General features: G+C 39.0%; 1 protein-coding gene across 4 annotated transcripts in view; it reads right to left on the bottom strand.

Moving 5' to 3' along the window:
• Positions 1-20913, bottom strand: part of dgki (diacylglycerol kinase, iota) — a 91822-nt gene that overhangs the window by 37541 nt on the left and 33368 nt on the right. For all 4 annotated transcript variants that reach the window (XM_006780906.2, XM_006780907.2, XM_006780908.2 and 1 more), the window contains exons 2-3: positions 8283-8391; positions 4068-4163 (exon numbers count right to left, since the gene is read on the bottom strand). In XM_006780906.2, coding sequence (XP_006780969.1) covers positions 4068-4163; positions 8283-8391 — 205 coding nt within the window. The remainder of the gene's footprint in view (positions 1-4067; positions 4164-8282; positions 8392-20913) is intronic.

Below are 20913 nucleotides of genomic sequence, written 5' to 3'. Positions count from 1 at the left end.
AGTGATGAACTGTAATCAGATCATCAGTCTCATTCAGTTTACCTATGAGTGGCTTTAAGGTATGGCTGAGCAGAGAGACAAGCATTGGGACTGAGGCATTTAAATGTGTTATCAACGGAATCATACTCAGCCACAATCCCGGTAGATCAGCTGATTTCAATGCCAGCAAGCATACAGTTGGTGGGCCAGATCGTGGCTTGGTATCACACCTCCAACCACATCGCTCTATCAAGACAATAATCATAATATAGCGAGAATGAGGAGGTCCCAGGCAGGAGCTGAGCCATGCCATCAAATATAGATTTCCGTAGACAAAAATAGCAATATTCCTTTAAGTAAGGTGGTCCTCACTGAAATGATGCTAAAAATATCAATCCAATTAATCAAAAAGAAACAACCCCAGGACGTGAAGGATACTAAGAAGACTTCATGAGTGTTTATTAACCGGCATGTCTAAGTAGTACCATGTCTGAGGTGAGGCGGACACTGTACCGGTCTGTTCTGCTGAATAGAGAGCATTTAGAAGAAGATGTGAATTTACTGTCTGATTGATCCTCAGCTGTGCCCACAGGCTGTGGGTACCGAACTAAAGAGTGAGATGCAAGCAGCAAACAAGCTTCTAGGTCTGGGCTCAGCCTCAGAGATAGGGTGAGGTTTGTGAGGTGGTTCCCAAAATGATCTGTCGTTTTCCAACACAATATGCATTCACAAGAGTAACGCAAGGTAGAAATTCTTTTCACACCATGTCTAAGCTTGAAGATTGGCAAAAGAACACTGATGGAATAGTCCCTTCTCGTCCCAGAAAGAGGTTTGCCATCATATCCGAATAAATTTCTTTAACCATCTGTACCCCATAACAGCCATAGCCAACTGGCGTGATGCTACGACTGTTGGTGTATAAAAACAGTTTTGTACACACTACATTTTAACATATTTTAGGACACTCAAGCCTTAGCTGGCATAATCTGTTTTGGTTATAGCCGACTTGTTGTCAGCTCTCTGGAGACGGGAGTGTTGCATGACTGACAATGATAAATAAATAGAATAAATGGAGAATAAGTGATCATTTTAATGCACATTTTATTGTTTTAGAGCCCCGACTTGAGTTCAAGAGGAGGATGAGGTGTAGATGAGGGAGGATAGAGCAGTGGTGGAGGAGGCCGATGAAGAGTAGGAGGCAAAACAGAAAAGAGATGATGAGAATAACATTATGAAATGTGCAACTGTACAAATCTTAATTGGTCAAATATAATTTTAAAGAGCTACTTGTGATCTGTAAATCAAAACTAACTTATAACTGAGACTTTACATAACTTTTTTTAGCTGTAATCAGGTGTTTAGAATTTGTAATCAGATTTCTCTTTCTTTCAGAATTCCCAGCAATCTGGAATATTCCAATAGAAACATACCAGGGTATAGAGGATTGAATGGACTGAATGGAGAATGGGTGGATGGACAGATTTATGGATGGGTGGGTGGATGGTAATCCATGATTATGAAGCATGCCATGGAGGTCTTTACTTCCTTTTCAAACACTCTTTGTTAAGCGTGTAATAGGAGAGAGGAGGTATTTTCTGCAGCATTTGCCTTACATGAGGTAAAAACCTCAGCTGCTTCCTTCAGACAGCCTGGTTGTACCTTCATGACTGAGATTAAATCGAGCTGATCCCGCTGAAAACAGGTAGGAATGTGTTTACTTACGTCAGCCACGACTTGTCAAAGCGATCTCAGATTCCTCTGAGGTCGGCATATCCTCTTGGACATTTATCGAACACAAATCACCACAGAGAGATTATTTCTTGCTGCAGCTCAATCTTGACAGCGTCTTAATGTGTTTTTATACGTGCACTATAATTACCTTCCATCAGTGGAAATGTACAAAGATGTCATTATATTAGTGTAGTGAATTAAAGGCGGTTTCTCAGCTCTGTATAGCAGGTGCTGTTTTTCTTGTAAAAGCTGAATAGATGAACAAAAGGTCAACAACAGCTCTCATTTAGACTCTTTCTTTGCAGCCCAGCATGCTTGTAGTCAACGACACTTCAGAACACACTTCCTTCTCTGTTTTTGGAGTAATTAATTCTCTGCTTTGTGGACATGTTTCACCTGAATGAGAGTGTGGCATCCTGTTTAAAATAATGCTTTGTTTTAGCATTTACAACAGAATACGAAACGCTCTTTTTGCAGAACACTGGGACCACCTGCTCTGCAAATGAAGCACAAATGATGTGTTTCAATGAGTGGTTCATGTGTGGCACTAAAAATCACAACCTGGTACTACACTGAAATTTTGTATTACCTGCTCCTGATGCCACATTTTAGAGTCATCATGTTTTTGCTTTTTGTTTTTGTCTCATTAACGTAGCACCAGCAATAACAGGCCTTTTTATTCTGCAGCTGCATTAAAGAGACAAAACTCTGCTGCATGAAAAAGCTTTTAAGAATCAGATGTGTTTCGGGCAGCATTATTAGGTGCTGATATAAGAGTCTCTGGTCATGGTTGGTTCAGGCTGATTAACTCTGCAATTGTCACATTTTCCACACATGCATCGACAGTTGCTTGTTGTACACAGCAAAACCTACAGAAAACCTACAGAAGTTCAAATAAAAGTCTATTTTTGCAGACAAACTACTGACTTAGTCTAGCACGATGTTGATCGCAGCCGTCTTACATTCTGTCGCAGGGTTGAGTCTAAAGGGGGTGGGGGGGGTGGGAATGGGGTGTACAAGACCACAACCAAGCCAGCTAGCAATAGCTGATAAATTGGCACATCAACCTTTGGTTAATATAAGGTAACGTCTGGCTCCAAAACACCAACATGACAGAGGCCAAAACAATAAATGTCACCAGCTGCACTCCCAGATGGCAGAGTTGGAGGTCATCTGAACTTTGCAAGTGAATCAGATGAATGATAACGAGAACAGCCACAACACTGACCTGGCCACTGAGTCGGCTGGTAGACGATAAAGACCTCCCCAATAGCTAATCATACTACACAACCGTAATGAATTGATAAACAGACAACTTCCTGTTTTTTCATTAACTACTATGAAACTTTAAGGGACAATCTGAGTAAAGAGCTACCAGAACTTTTTCTGTATTTTTTGCACATTTATTTCTGACAATTCAAACCCAAACAGTTGCGCTGATCACAGTGTTTCTTTACTATGCAGAAAAAAGTTACTGCTGAAGGTTCACTTCTTTTTCTTATATTAAGATATCAAGGGGACTAAATGTGTAGTTAAATGTCTTCACTATAACAGAAAGGGGAGTTTCTCTGGTCTGGCCCACTTAAGACCAAAGTGGGCTGTATGTGGGCCACGATATAAAATTAATTTAAGATGCCATTATGTCCATTTTTTTAATCAATGCAAAATGAAAAGATTTTTAAAAATGCATTAATTAGCATTAGTTTTAATTTTCAGTCTTAAAAAGTTTCACTGAATGATTCACAGATGCTGCTAAAGGATAAAATTCTTAATAACGTGTGACAAAATCATTTTCGAAGAGGGACCCAAAACTACTTCTACTTGGTTTGTATTCAGAAGGACACAAATATAAATACAAATAACAAAGCTGAGCAACATTAATAAGTCTCAGTTTTTGCATACCAAAAACACTAAATGTCTAGGGGGAATAACGCCTGAACCAAATGCTTATGAGTGAATAAGACAAATATGAAACCTTCCTTTAAAAATACAAATATATACCAAAGCCTGAAGATGATGTACTTGAAAAGATTTCTGGACCTTTACTGAGTTTTTTGGAGGATTTGAATCTAACAGTAAGTCAGTCAGACTAGTTAGTTGTTCCATACAAACCATACATGTTTTGTTGCATTGTCTTTTTTTCTGAAGTTTGCTTCTCTTTTTTTGAGGATCTGGGTACTGTGTTGATTACAAGGAGCAAAATCTTGTTGGGATTCTTTTTAGTCCAGTTATTTAATGTTCATAAGACTGATTTACCCTTACTTAAAAGAAATAAATATATATATTCTAGAAAAAATGTCTTTTAGTGTATCTGACATGCTAACATAGGATTTGTATAAGGACTATAGATTACTCACAGCTGTCTTTAGCACGCAGGTGTCCTCTCCGAGATAACAGAGCTCTCCTGAGCAGCTTGTCTCCATCCACAGGTGATCCCCGTTCAATGCGTTCTCCTACGGAGAAGCAGACAAGAGGGAGAAAATGAGCGGGGAATTAATCATAAAATTAGTCAACATTGTCTCACTCTATTTTCACTCACATTTAACTGCAACCATATGGACATGAGCACATGGCGGCGAATGAGGTCAACAAGTGTGTCAAGCACATAACTGCCACTGCTGAGTAGGTGGGTAACTTCACAGTGCATGTTAATTTAAACACTACTGATTCATGTGCAAACACACTCCTACATGGAGTAACACATGTCAGTGTATATGCGTACAAAGACATTCAAGGTAAATGCATGCAGGCTAAATGTTTGAGTAAAATTGTGTCACGGGGTTTACTGCACAGCTGTGATCACACTCCCTCAGCTCAGATGTGAATAGTTTTGCTTGCTCATTCATTCAGTAATGAAAAAATGGATTGGAAGACCTTTTGTTTCATTTGCTAATTATATAATTAACTTGTATTTGTTTAATTATCTTAATTTTGCACTTTTCTTCTCTCTTTTGTGCTTTTTTTGCAACATAAGAAAAAGCCTCATTGTATTTGCTAATACCAGTATGTTGTATGTATATGACAACTTTAACTTAATTTATCAGCTTGGCAACTATCTTACAAAATAAAAGTAAATAATTACTTTTTACTGGTTCACACTAGTTTCAAATATAAAATATATGGAATTTAATAATGTATAGGTCTGGATGTGGCTTTGTATGTGTATGTCTATCTGGGACAACGCCTGGCTGAAATGGGAGGGTAATAAGATGACTCGGCTCAGTAGGACTTTGAGAATATAAAAGCTGGCCCAGAAAACAGGGAAGTAATAATAATAATTAATAGGGCAAATCTCTGGCGTGGGGTCCCTCCATGTCAACATAAATGGGCGATCGTGGCTCGAGAGTTGGGAGTTCGCCTTGTAATCGGAAGGTTGCCGGTTCGAGCCCGGCTCGGTCGTTGTGTCCTTGGGCAAGACACTTCACCTACCGCCTACTGGTGTTGGCCAGAAGGGCCGATGGCGCTCTACCAGTGTGGCTGCTCTACCAGGTGTAACAATTGAGTTTAACATCCAGGCATCAAACGGAATTTATGACATTTAACGGAGTTAGAAGTTAGCAGGGAGTTAGCTCGCTAGCTTCCATCTAAATACAATATAGCATGTCCTGACTGCGGGGTTTTGGAAACAAATTAAGATGTACAGCTCTGCTATCACTTCCGACATAAATGAAGACATAAAACTAAACAACAGTGACGTTTGTAGGGTTACTGAAGTTTGGATTGACCTGGTATATAACGATGTGCTACGTGATCGCTAGCGACACAGCTATGTTAGCATAATAAACACAGTGAAGCTGGAGGATGAACACTAACTTTTTTCCACTCGATAAAATTTAACGTGAGGATTCCCGGTGGTCAGGGACAAGTGCAATTGCATGGTAGGATGCTGTAAACGGACCGAACTTCAGTCAGGAGAACAACTGACATAATCCATCCACAATACGAAGTTATCATTCATATACTGCTGCATGGGCTGGGCTGTGGTTACATGGTAACGTTTTAAAAACTGAGCTTTAAAATGAGTAGCGGTAAGAAAAACCGACAGTGATCACTGACTGTTTTTAGGGGCTTTTTGAGATTAAATAGAACAAGATACAAAGTATTAAAACATGTTAAAAACACAAAAGCCTTATTAAACGCAGAGTAGTTTGGGCCTGGAAGCAGGATTCGTCACGTCATCACTTAAAGACTGGATTGCCTGCAAATGCCCAAAAATCTTTAAAAGCACTTTAAAATAACAATTTAATTAAAAAGAATCAGTCACTTAAATTTTTTTTAACCTCAACCAACTTTCTAGGGTTTACTGTGAGGAGCAGACATTCTGACGTTCCTGCATCTTTTATGAAGTAATTAATGTGGGTTTTGTTGTCATATTGCAGCACTTTTTTCAGAAAGTCACAATAATTAGTGACAAACTAGACAAAGAACTTGACAGAGATAAGACATGGCCAAATCTGTTCCCAATTTCTCTCCGTTTGTCACTTACAAGCAGAATTGCTTCCCCCGCAACTCAATGTTCCACAGTAAATCAATTTGAATGGACATTTGTTTAAATTTCCACTTCCTGTTACACATCTTCTACCAGTGTTCTGGCCCTGCTGGGAATATGGACAAACCCGTTTGGACTTATTAGCACCTAAAAGCAGACCTTAAAGGTCTCAGTGAATCAACCCCTGAGTGTATATTAATGAGTGTCTGAGCACAGTGATAATATATGAGTGAGTGCATGAGAGCCGTGCAGAGAGATAAAGGGCAGCAATGACGTACTGGAAGTGTCCCTACAGACGGAGCCCGAGGGAAATCTCAGATGTGAGCCCACAACAGTTTATCTACTTACACCTTCCTATTAATAATAAAGCATTGCATTTACTTTTCATTATTGATGCATGAATCATTTAGAGCACGGCTGTCAAACAAATGGAGCGTGGGACAGAAATGGCCCGCCAAAGGGTTCGATCCGGCCCGTGTGATGGCTTTGCAAATGTGAAAAATGGGGAAAGGGGAAGTCTTAAATGTTGTTTGTTTTTGATGAACAAAAACAAACAAAAAAGAAATTACATAAGAAATTAAGGTGTTTTTGAAATGTTTTGTATCACTGCAGATAAGTTTTTTGTTTTACAGTAGGTTCACAGTACAAATATATAAATACATAAAATACAATAAAATATAATAACTAATGGAGGTAGTGGTACTAACACTAAAGGACAGAGGGTGTTTTTTTTTTAAATATATTTTTACACAACCTTTTCAGAGGTCCACCCCATTTAACTCTTTCCCCCATAAAACCAACATATGACGACCTCCCCCGTATCCTTAATGACATGTTTGGACACCTCAGTATACATAGTTTGACAGCCATTAACATAGAGTACCCTCACAAAGCCTTTATGTGGCTGGCAAATTTTCAATAGATACGACTAATTCTATGAAATGCACCTTTTCACCTTTACATATTCTTCTTGAGTTTGAAGCACTTTGATGTCTTTTCCTTGAATTTTGGAGGCTCGTGTGAAAACGCTCTATTATTTTCTTTTCTTTGTCATAGTTTTTTTTTTGAATGGCTTTATTGTACTGGCCATAATCATAAAAAAAATCTGTTTCAAGTCTGCAAAGTTTTTGCACAAAAGAGTTTATGTAAGTAAAAAGAAAAAAAAACTTCAAATGATTCATATGATTTTACAGCTTGGACCCAGAGTAATCTGATTGTATTAAATAAAACTAAATGGCAATGGAAGATTTGAAAGAAAGAAGGTGATAAACAATTTGAAAGAAAAACAACATGGAAAAGATTTTAAATTATTTCATGATTATAAAAAAATAATCTCCCTGCTTCAGTAATACTATTCAAAACTGTCTCATTGGTCTTTTTGCTTTCAGATTAGGTTCAATTCACATTGTCATCCTGGTGTATCATCAAAAAAACTGCTTCAATTATTTTTATCATTTTTTTAATGCATCTTTGACTGTTTTTGACGATTGTTCACTTGCTGTGCCACACACTGCACAATCTGGTGAATATTGCAGATTCATTGTTTTAATACCTGCTTTCACCAGATCACAAGCTCAGGTTTGGAGTGGCGCAACTGCAGACAGGAAGACGGGACTTTTTAAAAATACATTTATCGGGTTCTTTAACAGCAATTTTGAGAATGCTTTCCAATGCATGTTGACATTTCCTTAAGCATTAGCACTACATTTAAAACCCAAAGTGTTTTTAAACTGGTGCTTTTGAGTCGTGATTCATGTTTCTTAAATATAACTTATTAAATGTCGAATAATAAATCGCGTCACAAAGTCGTGACACATAAAAGTTTCTTTCCCACGCTGAGATTGAACGGCATTTGTCTTGTAAGGAATTAAAAAAAGGAAGGAAAATCAAATTACTGCTTTCCATTTCCACATGAACATACGGCTGTTGAAACCAGTCTGCTAACAAATCTGTTTGGCATAAAAATGCAAATGTCGACAAGTGAATCAGCCAGACAGAATAGGGACTCAGACTGGGACCAGGAAAAAAAAATGTCATCATTGTTCAGATTCACAGTTATATAAAATAAATGTGCATTTCTGACCGTCCAGTCCACGCAGGTACGTAGTTCCTTGGTGGGGCCGTTGGACGCAGGAGGAAGCGAGGGCTGAGGTGGGCCGAGGTAATGGAGGCCTGAGCGGGAGATCGCTTTCCTAAGAAACGGAAGGAAACACACTGTTATCATTGTCAAGATACTTCATAGTTCTCGGACTTTTCAGTATAATTTATTACATTATTCATATTAGGAGACTGCTTTCGAGCGGGCTCAGCTGGAGATATTTGAGGTGAACCAGGAACAGCTTGGCAGAGAGACTGCCAGAGCCACTTTGGGGTGACGAGACAAGTCGCAGACAGATCTGTTATGTCAGAGGATGAGTCAGCAGTCATCTCTCGCAGACACTCGCCCCATTATACTTCCTGTTGCAGTTTTCTTAAACTGACTCAAGTACATCTTTATCCACTTCAATTGTCCCCGACTCTTTTATCTCATAGCTCATCTATCTTCTTCTGCAAGTACACAGTACAGTCACCCACATGAGAGGGCCCCCATCAGAGCATCATCTGTCTACATGCCCATCTATTAACTGCTGATCTACACAGACACCTCTGCAGTCTCACTGGCTTCAGTCAATGCAAGAGAAAGCAAAAAATAAATAAGTAAAAAATAAATTAAAGTGAAAATATCAAATGAGTGCTCTCCTTCAAGTTAAATCTGTGGATTTGTCTTTTTAAGAGACGGGACAACCGGCCTGTTTGAACAACAGTGAATACCCTAACGTGTCTATTAAAGATAAAGACAAAGTGTCACCTTTATTTGCAAACCACACCCACAGAGTGTTGTTTGGCATGGCTTTTTATAGGCACACCAAGGGACTCTTTAAAGTGTTATGACCGGGGCTTTTAAATTCACACTAAGTTGGTAAAAATGAGAGAAGTTAATCATTTGGCATGAACAAGAAGTATTAGTAAAGGAGATGGAGATGCCACAAAATTTGTTTGACAAGATTAACTTAACTTCACAAAAGTGATGTAGTTACTGAACTCTGCTTTAATGTGTATTTCCCACCCAGTTGGCAGGTGGTTACCTGCTAACAGAAGAGAGAGAACTGTCACTGTGGCTAAACCTGAACCAAACCACATATGAGTCTGGGCTTTTAGGAAAGGGCAAAAGAGAGAGTACTGCTGTAAAGGGAAAGGGTGTTGTGGCGGAGGTGTGGTCCCGGGCGCGGCTGCAGGGGAGGGGTGGTGCGGTGAGCTCAACGGGGCGGTGCTGGAAACGCAGGTGAAAACAGCTGATGGCGTTTTGGACTGATGATGCTTTCCTTACCCTTTATAGTGAGACGGGAGAGGAGCGGAAGGGGGCCGAGAGATCAGCTGTGTCCGACAGCTGTTAGACTGTGGTCGGTCATCACGTACAACACGAAATAAAGCTGGTGTCTGAAAACAAAGTCCTGTGCCTGTGTGTAGTGCATTCCACAGGTGTGCTCCAACACAACGGCAAAAAGAAAAGAAAAAAAGAGAGCTTTGTAGCTCAAAGGAACGCAAAACAGTTGCACACTGATAACTCACTGCTTAATTTATGATTAAACTATTTATTTATAACTATTCATTATATTAAAATATGCTACAGTAGAATACAAACTATTGCAGATCAGGAACATTTAAAATAAATCCTGAGTTGAGGCGATGAACAAGATGTTTATAGTACCTAGTAATTATGGGCATGACCAAAGGTGTGTGTGTGTGTGTGTGTGTGTGTGTGTGTGTGTGTGTGTGTGTGTGTGTGTGTGTGTGTGTGTGTGTGTCAGTGGAAAAGGTTGCACAGAGTATCTGACCCCCTGTTGAAAGTTTCAGTGGCCCTCTTTCTAAAATTATCAGCCAGGACAAAGAGGAGTCCACTTACACACCCTGTAACCTGATGACACACACACACACACACACACACACACATACTTAAACACACAAACAAGTGCTCACATCCCCTGAGATAAAAATAGCACACTGTGGATGACCGGAAATGAAAGGACGTATGGAGGCCGGACATATGCCGCATAAAACAGCGACCACACACAAATACCAGCTAAGTCTAACTGATTAAAGGACCTCGTTATTTAAGGCCTCATTTTTACACTTTTACTCCTCGTTACTCACAAAGTTCTCCACTCAGCTCTGAGGGCACTGCAATACAGTGAGTCCATTAGAGGAAGTAGCACATGCAGCGAGACTGAGCAAACCCAGAGTTTTACTGGAACTGCTTATTTAGAAGTGAAACGAAAGGCAGAAAGTGAATATGCAAACATTTATCAGGTTTAAACAAGTTTGTGTTTCATTTTGTCTGCTGAGGCCGGACACACATTTGTTTAGGGACAATGGTGCGTTTGATGCTTGCCGAAACCAATTTTAAAAATCAACAAGAAACGAGAAATGAAAACGAAAAATGTTTCATTTTCTGCTGATTCACGTTTGACCTACCTAAATGAGTAAACAGGGTTTCTAATAAACTGGAAGTCAGACATATTGCTGGTGTTCACCACCCCTCATTTCTCAATGTTTTGTGAAGAAAATGGGTGTAGTGCAACCGTGAATGGAAATACAGCGTTGAAGGCAAAGACTGTTTGTACAATCACTTTAAAGTCAGTATTTTGTGTAACCACCTTTATTCTTCAACACAGCCGAAACCCTGAGGCCGATTTCCTGTAATTTCCTTAAGTAGTCTTCAGGAATAGTTCTCCAATAGTCCTTCTTCCTGAAGGACAATGAAAAGTTCTTATTTGGACGTTGGTTGCTGTTTGATGATCCCACACTTCTTCATTAATGTTGAGGTGCGGGCTCTGGGGAGGCCAGTCCATGACTGATTATGTTCCACTGTGTGGTTTTCTATCCAGGTATGCTTTTACTGTATGGTATTGCATCAAAATCTAACAGTACTCTTCTATGCTCTGTAGGGAAAACAAATATTATGCTAACTATGCCAAAACACTAAAGTTTTATATAATTTAATGCCTGTCAAACATTGGCATTTTTCAAAGATGGTTGGAGTGGAATGAAAAGCAGCGAAAAAGCAGTCACTGCTTGCTGTAAAGTGCTATTCCTCAAGACCACTTTACAAAATTGCAAGGAGGTCGGGCTCCTTGGAAACTAAATATAAAGACTTTTGTACAGTAGTGTTCACCTGCACATTTGGACAATTGTATTCATATTTCTCTGAGCCAGAAACACAGACAAAGGCACAGGTTGTTGCATTCCTAAGCAATGCAACAACTTTCTGCAATGCAATGCATCATCTGAGAGCAAATGACCATCAGTTAACATGTTAATTTCAGCCCTGTACACTACTTTAAACTGTGCATACTGAGCCACTATAATGTCACCTTAGTTTTTAAATTAACTTTGTTACTTTTTACTGAAATTATTAACATATCTTTCTTCATATAAAACCTTTTACATGAAGTGTTGTATTTTATTCAAATTTGTACTTAAACGGACTGTTATTACATTGAAGACTTGTACTGTTTGCTAATTTTACTCTATGATTTTCTACTTAATTGAGCCATTTTCTGGGATGGATGTGCCACATATACTTTTTATGTAGACAGACCTGCACTAAAGAAGATGACAGAGAAAAAACAAAAAACAAGACAGAGGGAAACACCAAAAAACAGAAGCAAGGATAAAAATGAAAGTAAGCTCGAAAAGTAAATTCCAGAAAAAATTTCCAGAACAGCAAATACACTAAAACAGGAACCCAAAACTCAAATACACAGCACTCTAGCACCATGAGCTCTTTCTTTAATAAATGCTGTTACTGACGTTAGCGAGTATCGCTATCACAGATGACGGCCAAAACCAGGAAAATCAGATCCTTCAGAGAGACACAAACACATTTAACCCTGCCGCTTACTGCCAAGGATTATTGTAAACTGATTACGGTTCATCAGATATGAATGAGTAGTGTGTGTGTGTGTGTGTTGTTCATGGAGTTCTTACTCATAATGAAATGACCCTGAAATAAAAGTGTGTACCTGAGAGGGGTTTGTTGTTTTGTTGGGGGTTTTTTTTTTGTTTTGCTTTTTCTTTGGGGGGGGGGCGGGGGCTTGTAGCCAGACAGACAGAAGTAGCAGTACCCAAAAAAAGGCCCATTAGCATCAGTGCACTTATCACACAAGGAGATAAATGGAAATACAAACTTATACATGCAAACACACACACTCTCTTATTCAGAGGTCACGGGCCACCATTACATTTGAGTGAGTCCTAATCTACTAAAAGCAGACAGGATCACAGGAATTAAAGCTAGCTCCTAAACAAAAAATGAAAGTGGTCTCTGAAACACACACACACGGCATGCCTGGCTTGGAGTTATTTTAAGCAGATTTGTCCAGAAAAGTCTGCAGAAGCCCATCAATCTGAAAATAAATCTTCCTCAAAAGCAGTTAAATAAACAGGAACGACTCCTCAACACTGCAAATCCAAAAACAGGAAGTGTCTAAAGTAAAGAAAAAAATCAACAGAGCAATTCACTGCACAGTTCACCCTGACCTGCAGAACTTCTAACATAGTTTTATTGCACTTAGACGGTTTTCACCCTCTTCAGTTTGAAGCACCAGTAGAAAATGATCCTGTATAATTACACCAAAAGCTACCCAGCAGTAGACAAATTAAAAACATCTCTACCTACACCATGAAAGTCCCAATATAATGGATATGATTCTACTTAAAGTACCTCAAAAAAATCTACTTAAGTACATTTTAATGCTAAGACTTCTGCCAAATTAAGAGGAATGATGAAGTGTTTCACCACTTTGCGTTAATACAAACCTCATTTTAAGCTCGCACATGAGCTTAAAAATTTATTCCAGTATTTTCCACACCAGGTGGTGTATTCCTTTTCTAAAATATTGCACTGATTTCCAGTCGACTGACTCCGGCCTTGGTCTTGGTAGCAGCTCTGCCACTACCTTCAAAGCTATCCACATGAAAATTAGCTCCAGTGAAAACTTTACCCAAAAAAAAGATTTTAATTATGAATTTAGCTCCTCCTGTCCAATGTTCCTCAACCTCTCCCACCAGATGGCTGCCCCTCCTTTACCCTGTCAGAGGTTTCTTCCTTTTAAAAGGGAGTTTTCCCTTCCTACTGTCACCAAGTGCTTTCTCATACTGGGTAATGATGTCTGAATGTGGAGTTGTCTCTGTATTATTGTAGGGTCTTGACACAAAACACCTTGATGCAAACAATAAGTTATCGATCACAATAATAATCCTCCTTTCTAACATTTAAACCTTTCCTATTCAATGTGACCCTAAATTTTTGACTGAACCTATAAACTCATCAGCAAAGTGTTGCTGATGTCATGGACACAGGCTGTTTCCCCCACAGACCTCTATAATACAGAAGCTTTTGGGCATAAGAATGCAGGTTTAAAGCACGCACATCTTTTATGCTCATGACTTTGCAAGTTTAGCAAAGGAAGAAAAGCTGTAAAATTATCAGTCAATATAAAATTATATTTTTGCCCAGTGCCCGTCCTTAGTAGCTTCCAGTGGAGATATCAAACTTTAATTTTGGATGTCACTTCTAAAAACTTGGAAAAATCCGATTCCAGTTCTAACACCACCTACTCTTCCTCTCTTCTTCCTTTCCTTTACACTTTTCACTAATTTTTCCCCTTCACCATCTCTCCTCTTTTTTTCTGAACACATCACTCTTCTTCAGTCCTCCTCCTCCTCCTTCCTCTCTCTCTTGCTCCGCTTTGTCATTGTGCACATCACCTTCACTTCTCTCATACCTCCCCCTCTAATCTTCCTCCATTCTCCTCCCACTGCTTCGCTCCTCCTCTCCCTCACACTGCTGTCATCCTCTGCCCCCCTCCTCCTCCTCGTTTCTCATCCTCCCCTCTTGTCTCATCTCCTTATTTCCAGCCTCCTCCTCCTCTTCCTGTAGAGGTGGGTTGTCGGCGTTGCCACGACAACGGCACAGCGGGAGCATCGGCAGCTCATCCAGTAATTGTATTGGTGGAGAATCTGCGTGTTGTGTGTGTGTGTGTGAGGAGCGTGTTTCAGCAACTTTACAGTAAATGCAGTTAATTAGACAGACACCCCATCACCCTATGTGGGATGACAGTGTGAATGTGGACACAAAGTCATACACATATACCGTCTTCAATACACAGCCCACACGCTGAGGATGATGTAATTCGCCAAATGTTTTCTAAATACGGATCCTTTGCATCCACCGAGGGATCAACAGTTACTACAGCAGGAACTGTTTATGTAGTTTTTTCACTATTCCAGTGATTAAGGTGGGAAGAAGATATGATTCTCGAGGTGGGTGGTACGGATGATGTACAAGCCTACAGTAGTTAATTTTCCTCCATAGCTGCAGTCATTTAACCAGTTTCTGAAAATCACTGTGTGGCCACAGAGGCGAGTCGTGCCTGTGCAACACTGCTCATGATCAAAGCTAAAGTGAGAACAAAAGTAATAGGCACAAAAATAAAAAGGCAGCTGCAAGTGGGAGGAATCGGGCTTAACATCTTCGGACTCCAAAAGATGTTGTGATTACGTGGGAGAAGCTGGTTAACAAAAGAGACAACTGCACCAGTGTGGGTTTACTCTGAAGTCAGTTTCTTTGCATAGACTGAGTATAATTGGAGAGAAATCCAAATGTAAAGGTTTGCTTTTACTGAGAGCAACCACTTATTAGATTGTGTAGAAAAATGAATAAATATGCTTAATTTATTTAACTAATTGTGCCAATCCTAAATGTTAAGATTTTCCAGTCATGTCATAAGCCTTTTATACAGTGATGTTCTGTAAGGGGTTATCTTGTGAAAGGCCAGAAGCTGAAAATGTCACATGACTGTCTAGATTAGATGTGAATATATAATACATAACAGACTGTTTTTGTATAACAAACTTACTGGCGTACTGGCCATAATCCAAGGTTAGTTTGCACCTCAGACATGGATTAACTTGCAGAAAGACCAAAGTTAAACTTACTTATATATTGATTGCTTACTTTAAAATCATCACACTGAATCCTGTAAAGGATGTGAATATTTTTATGAGATGCCACTTCTGTGGTGAATATTTATATATTGTTTATTATGTAGATCAGGGGTGGGGGAACTCAAGGCCTCAAGGGCCGGTGTCCTGTAGGTTTTAGATGTGTCCTTAATGCAACACAGCTGATTTATATGGCTAAATGAACTAATCATTTGATTCAGGTGTGTTGACCCAGGGTGATATCTAAAACCTGCAGGACACTGACCCTTGAGGCCTTGAGTTCCCCCACCCCCGATGCAGATGATGTATTTTAGGTTTAATTTGCATTTTTGTAAGGTTTACACTTTGTATAGCTGCTAACCTGTCCAGGTTTCCCTTCATAATAAAGGGACTTTCTGGTTAAATAAAAGTATTAACAAGACAGTGATTTAAAATTAGCTCACGGCATTGAAACAAAGAGGGACTTCCAAACCAAAATAACCAATGTCAAAATTGATTTGTCTGACTAAATCAACTCCCACTGATGTTGGAATATAGTTTTGCAAGCAGCTACTGCAGATTTTTTCTGTAGTACTTAGACTGAAACAGTATAAAGGCTTAATTAATGATAATAACACTGATATTAGTAATAAGTTGCACAGCTTAACATTTCTACCACAGTCCAGTCTTTTATTTTAACCAAAAGAAACCGGCATTATTTTTGTTTCAAGAGAAGCAATGAATATGCCATTTCCAAAAAAGGAGTTTCCAGTGGTTTGTTTAAGAAATGTATTATTTTCAGCCTTGTTCCTGTTATATATGAATACCAAGAAGTTTATTTTTAAGAACAGTTTCATACTTATGAGTAAGATCTGCATTTTAAACACAAAGCCGACAGAAACTGATAAATAAATTGTTAATACTGAGAAACAACTGAGGAGCCAATTATTTCCACTAATTTCACAACTTGAAACATTTTCTTAAAAACATTAACTGTATATGTGGAAACGTGACACATTACACTTGAGTCGTTGCTTAGATGTAGTTCCAAGTGAAATGTTAAACATGAACAGCTCTCAACCGTTATTTTACAGCGTACTTTTACAGTGAACGTTAATCCACACAATCACATTGTTTATTTTATAAGCTTTACATAATAATACTTTGAGCCAGTGGTTTATTGTTATATTGTTGTTTTCTCTATAAATGTGAAGTTTTTGTGTAGAATCAACAGGTACAGTATCACAAAGATTTCCTGTATACTTACAACACTAAACGTTTCTCATTATCCAACAGGAGTTTAATTAAAAAATATATATATATATTATTTTAAAATGATATTACAATTAAACAATTAAAATTTGTCCTGAACAAGTAAAACTCACAAGAGCGTAAGTGATTTTATAGTTCTCCTCTCATTGGGCTGTTCATGATTTATGCCAAACATTCAGCATCAATATAAGTTAGGCCCACAAAAACAAAGAAAGCTCATTTTACTGTAGGTCATTAAATAATTCAGCTGATGTTTTGTTGTTGTGACTATTTACAGTTAAAAAATACAAAAATACCCCACTATGACTGAGTGTGCCCACACTTTTGACTGGTACTATGGTATTTTTATAGTTGACTTGCCATTACACTCCAGTCACTAACTACATTCACTGTGAGCTACTGTAAAATTACCTGTATGTCTGCAGTGCTAAATTACAGTGCTAAAAGAAGGAAAAGCTGTTCACATTGTTCAGATGAAGCTACAGGCAGAACTTCAAACATCTCAGTGGCTCCACTCACCTGTAGCCAAAAATTCGATGGAACCAGCGCACTTTTTTCCCCCTCCTTCTCCTTCCTGCCTTTGCGTGGGTTTCAATATTTATCATTATTATGCTGAAAGGTTTTCTCACTTACTCTGTAGCTAATGCTTTCCAAGATAAAAGAGAAAAACATCCCAGTGCAGACTGAATCACCCAGAAGTTGTTTCCTTACACACTCACAGCACAGCTCGGGTAATTATGCCAATCAACGTGACGGGTAAGAGAGACCTGACACCAGACATCTGAGCTCTGTACTATGTGACAATGAGCGTGTGTGTGTGTGTGTGTGTGTGTGTGTGTGTGTGTGTGTGTGTGTGTGTGTGTGTGTGTGTGTGTGTGTGTGACAGGCAGGATGTGTCCATTTTTGATCGAGTTACTATTAAGTTATGATTTAACCACAAACAGCCAAAGTAGAGGAGATAAAGTTCATGAAGCAAATTAATGTAGTGAATTTAAATTTCTTACAAAGACGCACCAGCGAGTGTGAGAGCAGTGGTATCCGATGAACTATGACACTGGATCCTCTGCTCTCCTTTAGCCTCTGCCTCTTTTTTCTACATCAACACACTTTCAAGCATATAGATGAGGCTAACCAGCACCAGAGTGTCTTCAGAAAGCAATTCAAAGCAAACAAATCAGTCAAGCATCACATTAAAGTATTTGCCCGTCATACATTTTTCTCTACCCCTTTCTGTTGGACTTGTTTATGCTCTTTATCTTCTCACTGTGCCCTAACCCCCAGCTGGTCACAGCAGATGGCTGCCACGCCCTAAGTTTGTTAAGATGGAGTTTTAACAGATCTCTTCCTGTTAGAATTGAGTGCTTCCTTCCCACTACCGCCAAACACTTACTCATGAGGTTCAGCTTACTTGCGGTCTGCATTACGCGAGTCATCCATCCTCACATGCACAGACAACAACACAGACAACAGAAAAGGATAATACGACCTAATGAAGAGACAAATAAAGAATTCACACAGCATTATGGAAGATAACAAAACCATGATTTGTTTATCTGATCAGTGGCTGCTGGACTAAAAGCCTTAAGAAACTGAAAACTCACTGTGCAAAGGTTGCTGCCAAATGAAAAAGAAAAAAACAAATCTGACCAGCCAGTTTGTAACTGTGTGTAATAGAGAGACTGGTTCAGCTCCAGCTTTCCGCTCAACCTCCACTCAGACCATTTAATACTTTGAGTTAGTATCTTTTTATTTCTTTTGAGTAATCGCCTTTCTTTAAACCTAACCCCGGTCTTATATACTACAAGCAGAAACTTTTTCAGACTTTATCCTTCTCTCTGTGGACCTTGGATTAGTAAAGGTTGTGCCAGAAACCTCTATTCTGTCTAACATTTTACAAGAGCAGCTAGCTTTAAAGTCAGACCTTCTACCAAAATGTCTGTAGCTGCTGTCTTTCTATTACATGTACCTCACTTTAAAGCCACATAATCACAATAAACAACTCATCTAAAGTTTACTTTACTTCATCGTCTTTTCAGTAAAGCCTGCTCTAAGGATAAGCAATCAAGGTTTCCCTTTTTTATTCATTGCACCACTTCTGCAAACAAAACAAAAAAAGAACAGATAAAATCGGTAATTCTGACAGCATAAGTGTTTTTTTTCCACAGGACTGCTAATATTTCAAAAATAACCAATATATCATTTAACAATATAGGCAAAAAAGGGTGTTTAAACTCTTTTCTTTTCTCTTATTTTCCTGCCTGTCTCCTTTCCCTCCTTACTGCCCTCACAGGTGAATCTTCTCTATTTTTGGAACATTACATAAGAGGTAACCTGGCAAGGGCAACTTGAGAAACACATGCAGACACACAAATGCATGAGCTCATGCTTAGTTATGCACGTGCACACACACACACACATCACTCTCATAAGGAAAGGAGAGTTGAGCTGACTGTTCGTGCAGCTCAGAGTTAGACCGATGTGGGGATTTAAAGGCCAAGAAGACCAACCTTCTTTATTTTTATACTGACAGAATTTAACTCTTGAGAGTGAAGGTTAAAAAGAAAAGTTCAGAAACTTCTCTATAAGATCAATAAAAAAATATGAGTAATGCTAATTAAATTAATACATGTTATGCAACAATATAACACATAATATCCAAACTGAAATGCCAAAAACAACAGGCTTCACTGAAAGGTCGACTCTCACTCTGTGCGTGTGCAGCAGGCTTTTGTAAGTTTAACGTTGCATCACAGCTGCTTTTCTAAACTATCTGTGATGTCAAAAACCAAACCTCCCCAAACAAACACACTGAAGTCTGGCTCCACAAAATCTGCACAACTGCACAAATCAAATCTGTAGGTATTGTTCATCATTTAGTACAATTTTGCCATCAAGTCAGGTACTTACTGAAAGCTTTGTGAATTTACAGTGAATTTCCTAGAACTAGAATTAAAATGTAAAAACAGCTAAATAAATGTATAAATCAAGGCGGACCTGGTGGGAAACATGAGGTAGGGAACTGAGCAGAGATTAACATGGTCATAAATATGTGTTAATCTCACAAATTGGGACGCAATCAATGTATTATTGGATCAGATATCATTCGGATCTCGACTCAGACAGCTCGATCGGGCATTAGTGACAACAAGCCGATCCATTTAATTCAATCCTATGAACTGGCTGCTAGCAAGAAGCCAACAGCTTCATGTTTGCCACGCCGACAGCTTTTCTTTGTAGCTGCAAAAAATAAGATATCAATGTTTTTCTGCTCATAACTGCAGCTTCGTAAAACAAAAAAGGAAAAGAAGAGAAGCTGTTTTTTTTTAACTTGTTATATCTAAATGTTTGATGTAAGTGGTGATGGGTGTCCATATGAAAAGTCTCTCCTGAGTCTCTCCTGCAGGTTATTTATTCTAATGGTAATGCTAGCACCACTTGTCTTATCCATTGATTGGCGATCAGTCATTTTTTCTATAATTATGTTGTTCCAGAAACAATCCCATCAGGAAAACGTTTGTAACCAGCAAGTTCCCTTCTTCCAGCGACCATTCTGATCACTTCCAAAACCTTTTCCTTAGGTGGCTAAATTTAAAAGTGAGTTTTTCCTTCCCACTGTCGCCAAGTGCTTGCTCGTATGGGGTTGTTTTATTGTTGGGGTTTGTAGGGTCTTTACCTCACAATATAAAGCGCATTGAGCCAACTTTTGTTTTGATTTGGTGCTATATCAATATAACTGAGCTGAACTGAACTGAAAAGGCAAACACTGGTCCCCGAAAGCCCACAGCCTCCATTGCAGGATGCCTGTAGGTACTGACAAAAATGTGTAGAGGCCCAGGAGACTTGAGATGTTTGGAAAAACTTGCATAAGGTGTCACAGCAGACTGAGTGAGGCCTGACACAAATCCAACTATGAGCAACTTCAGTCCTGAGAGCTGCATAGCAAAAATGAGTGTCCTACTCTGGAAATACCCATGGGTCATTCCATGAAATATCAGTGAGTGTCCTACCATCAGAAAGACTTTAACCCTTTTACATGGCGTGATGCATAAACGATTCTTCACAGTGAAGCTCAAAACATCCAACAGTGGAGTAACAATGAGCAAAAGTGGCATTCTGTGTGGCACAGAGACGCTGCAGAATGCCAATGAAGCAAACACCAATTGTGTCTTTTCGCAACTTGTCAAACTGCCAGTGTTTACAGTAACTTCATCACTTTTACTGTCGTCACTTGGTTTTTATTGTAAACCTCCAACAAAGGTACACAATGATCTGTGTGAACATGCATCGCGTTACAGGCTTAATGTGCGCACAAATACACAAGAATGTAAAAACATAACTTAAACTGAGCTCAAACACTGACAGTTAAGGACATCTCAATCCTGCCAGCCTGCCCTTCATTCACTATCTAACAAATGCCT

This window comes from Neolamprologus brichardi, chromosome 17, assembly GCF_056152115.1.
Source record: "Neolamprologus brichardi isolate AB-2024 chromosome 17, ASM5615211v1, whole genome shotgun sequence".
NCBI classification, from domain to species: Eukaryota; Metazoa; Chordata; class Actinopteri; order Cichliformes; family Cichlidae; genus Neolamprologus; species Neolamprologus brichardi.
Note: the sequence above shows the minus strand (reverse complement) of the source record. Positions and strands in the feature narration are given on the sequence as shown.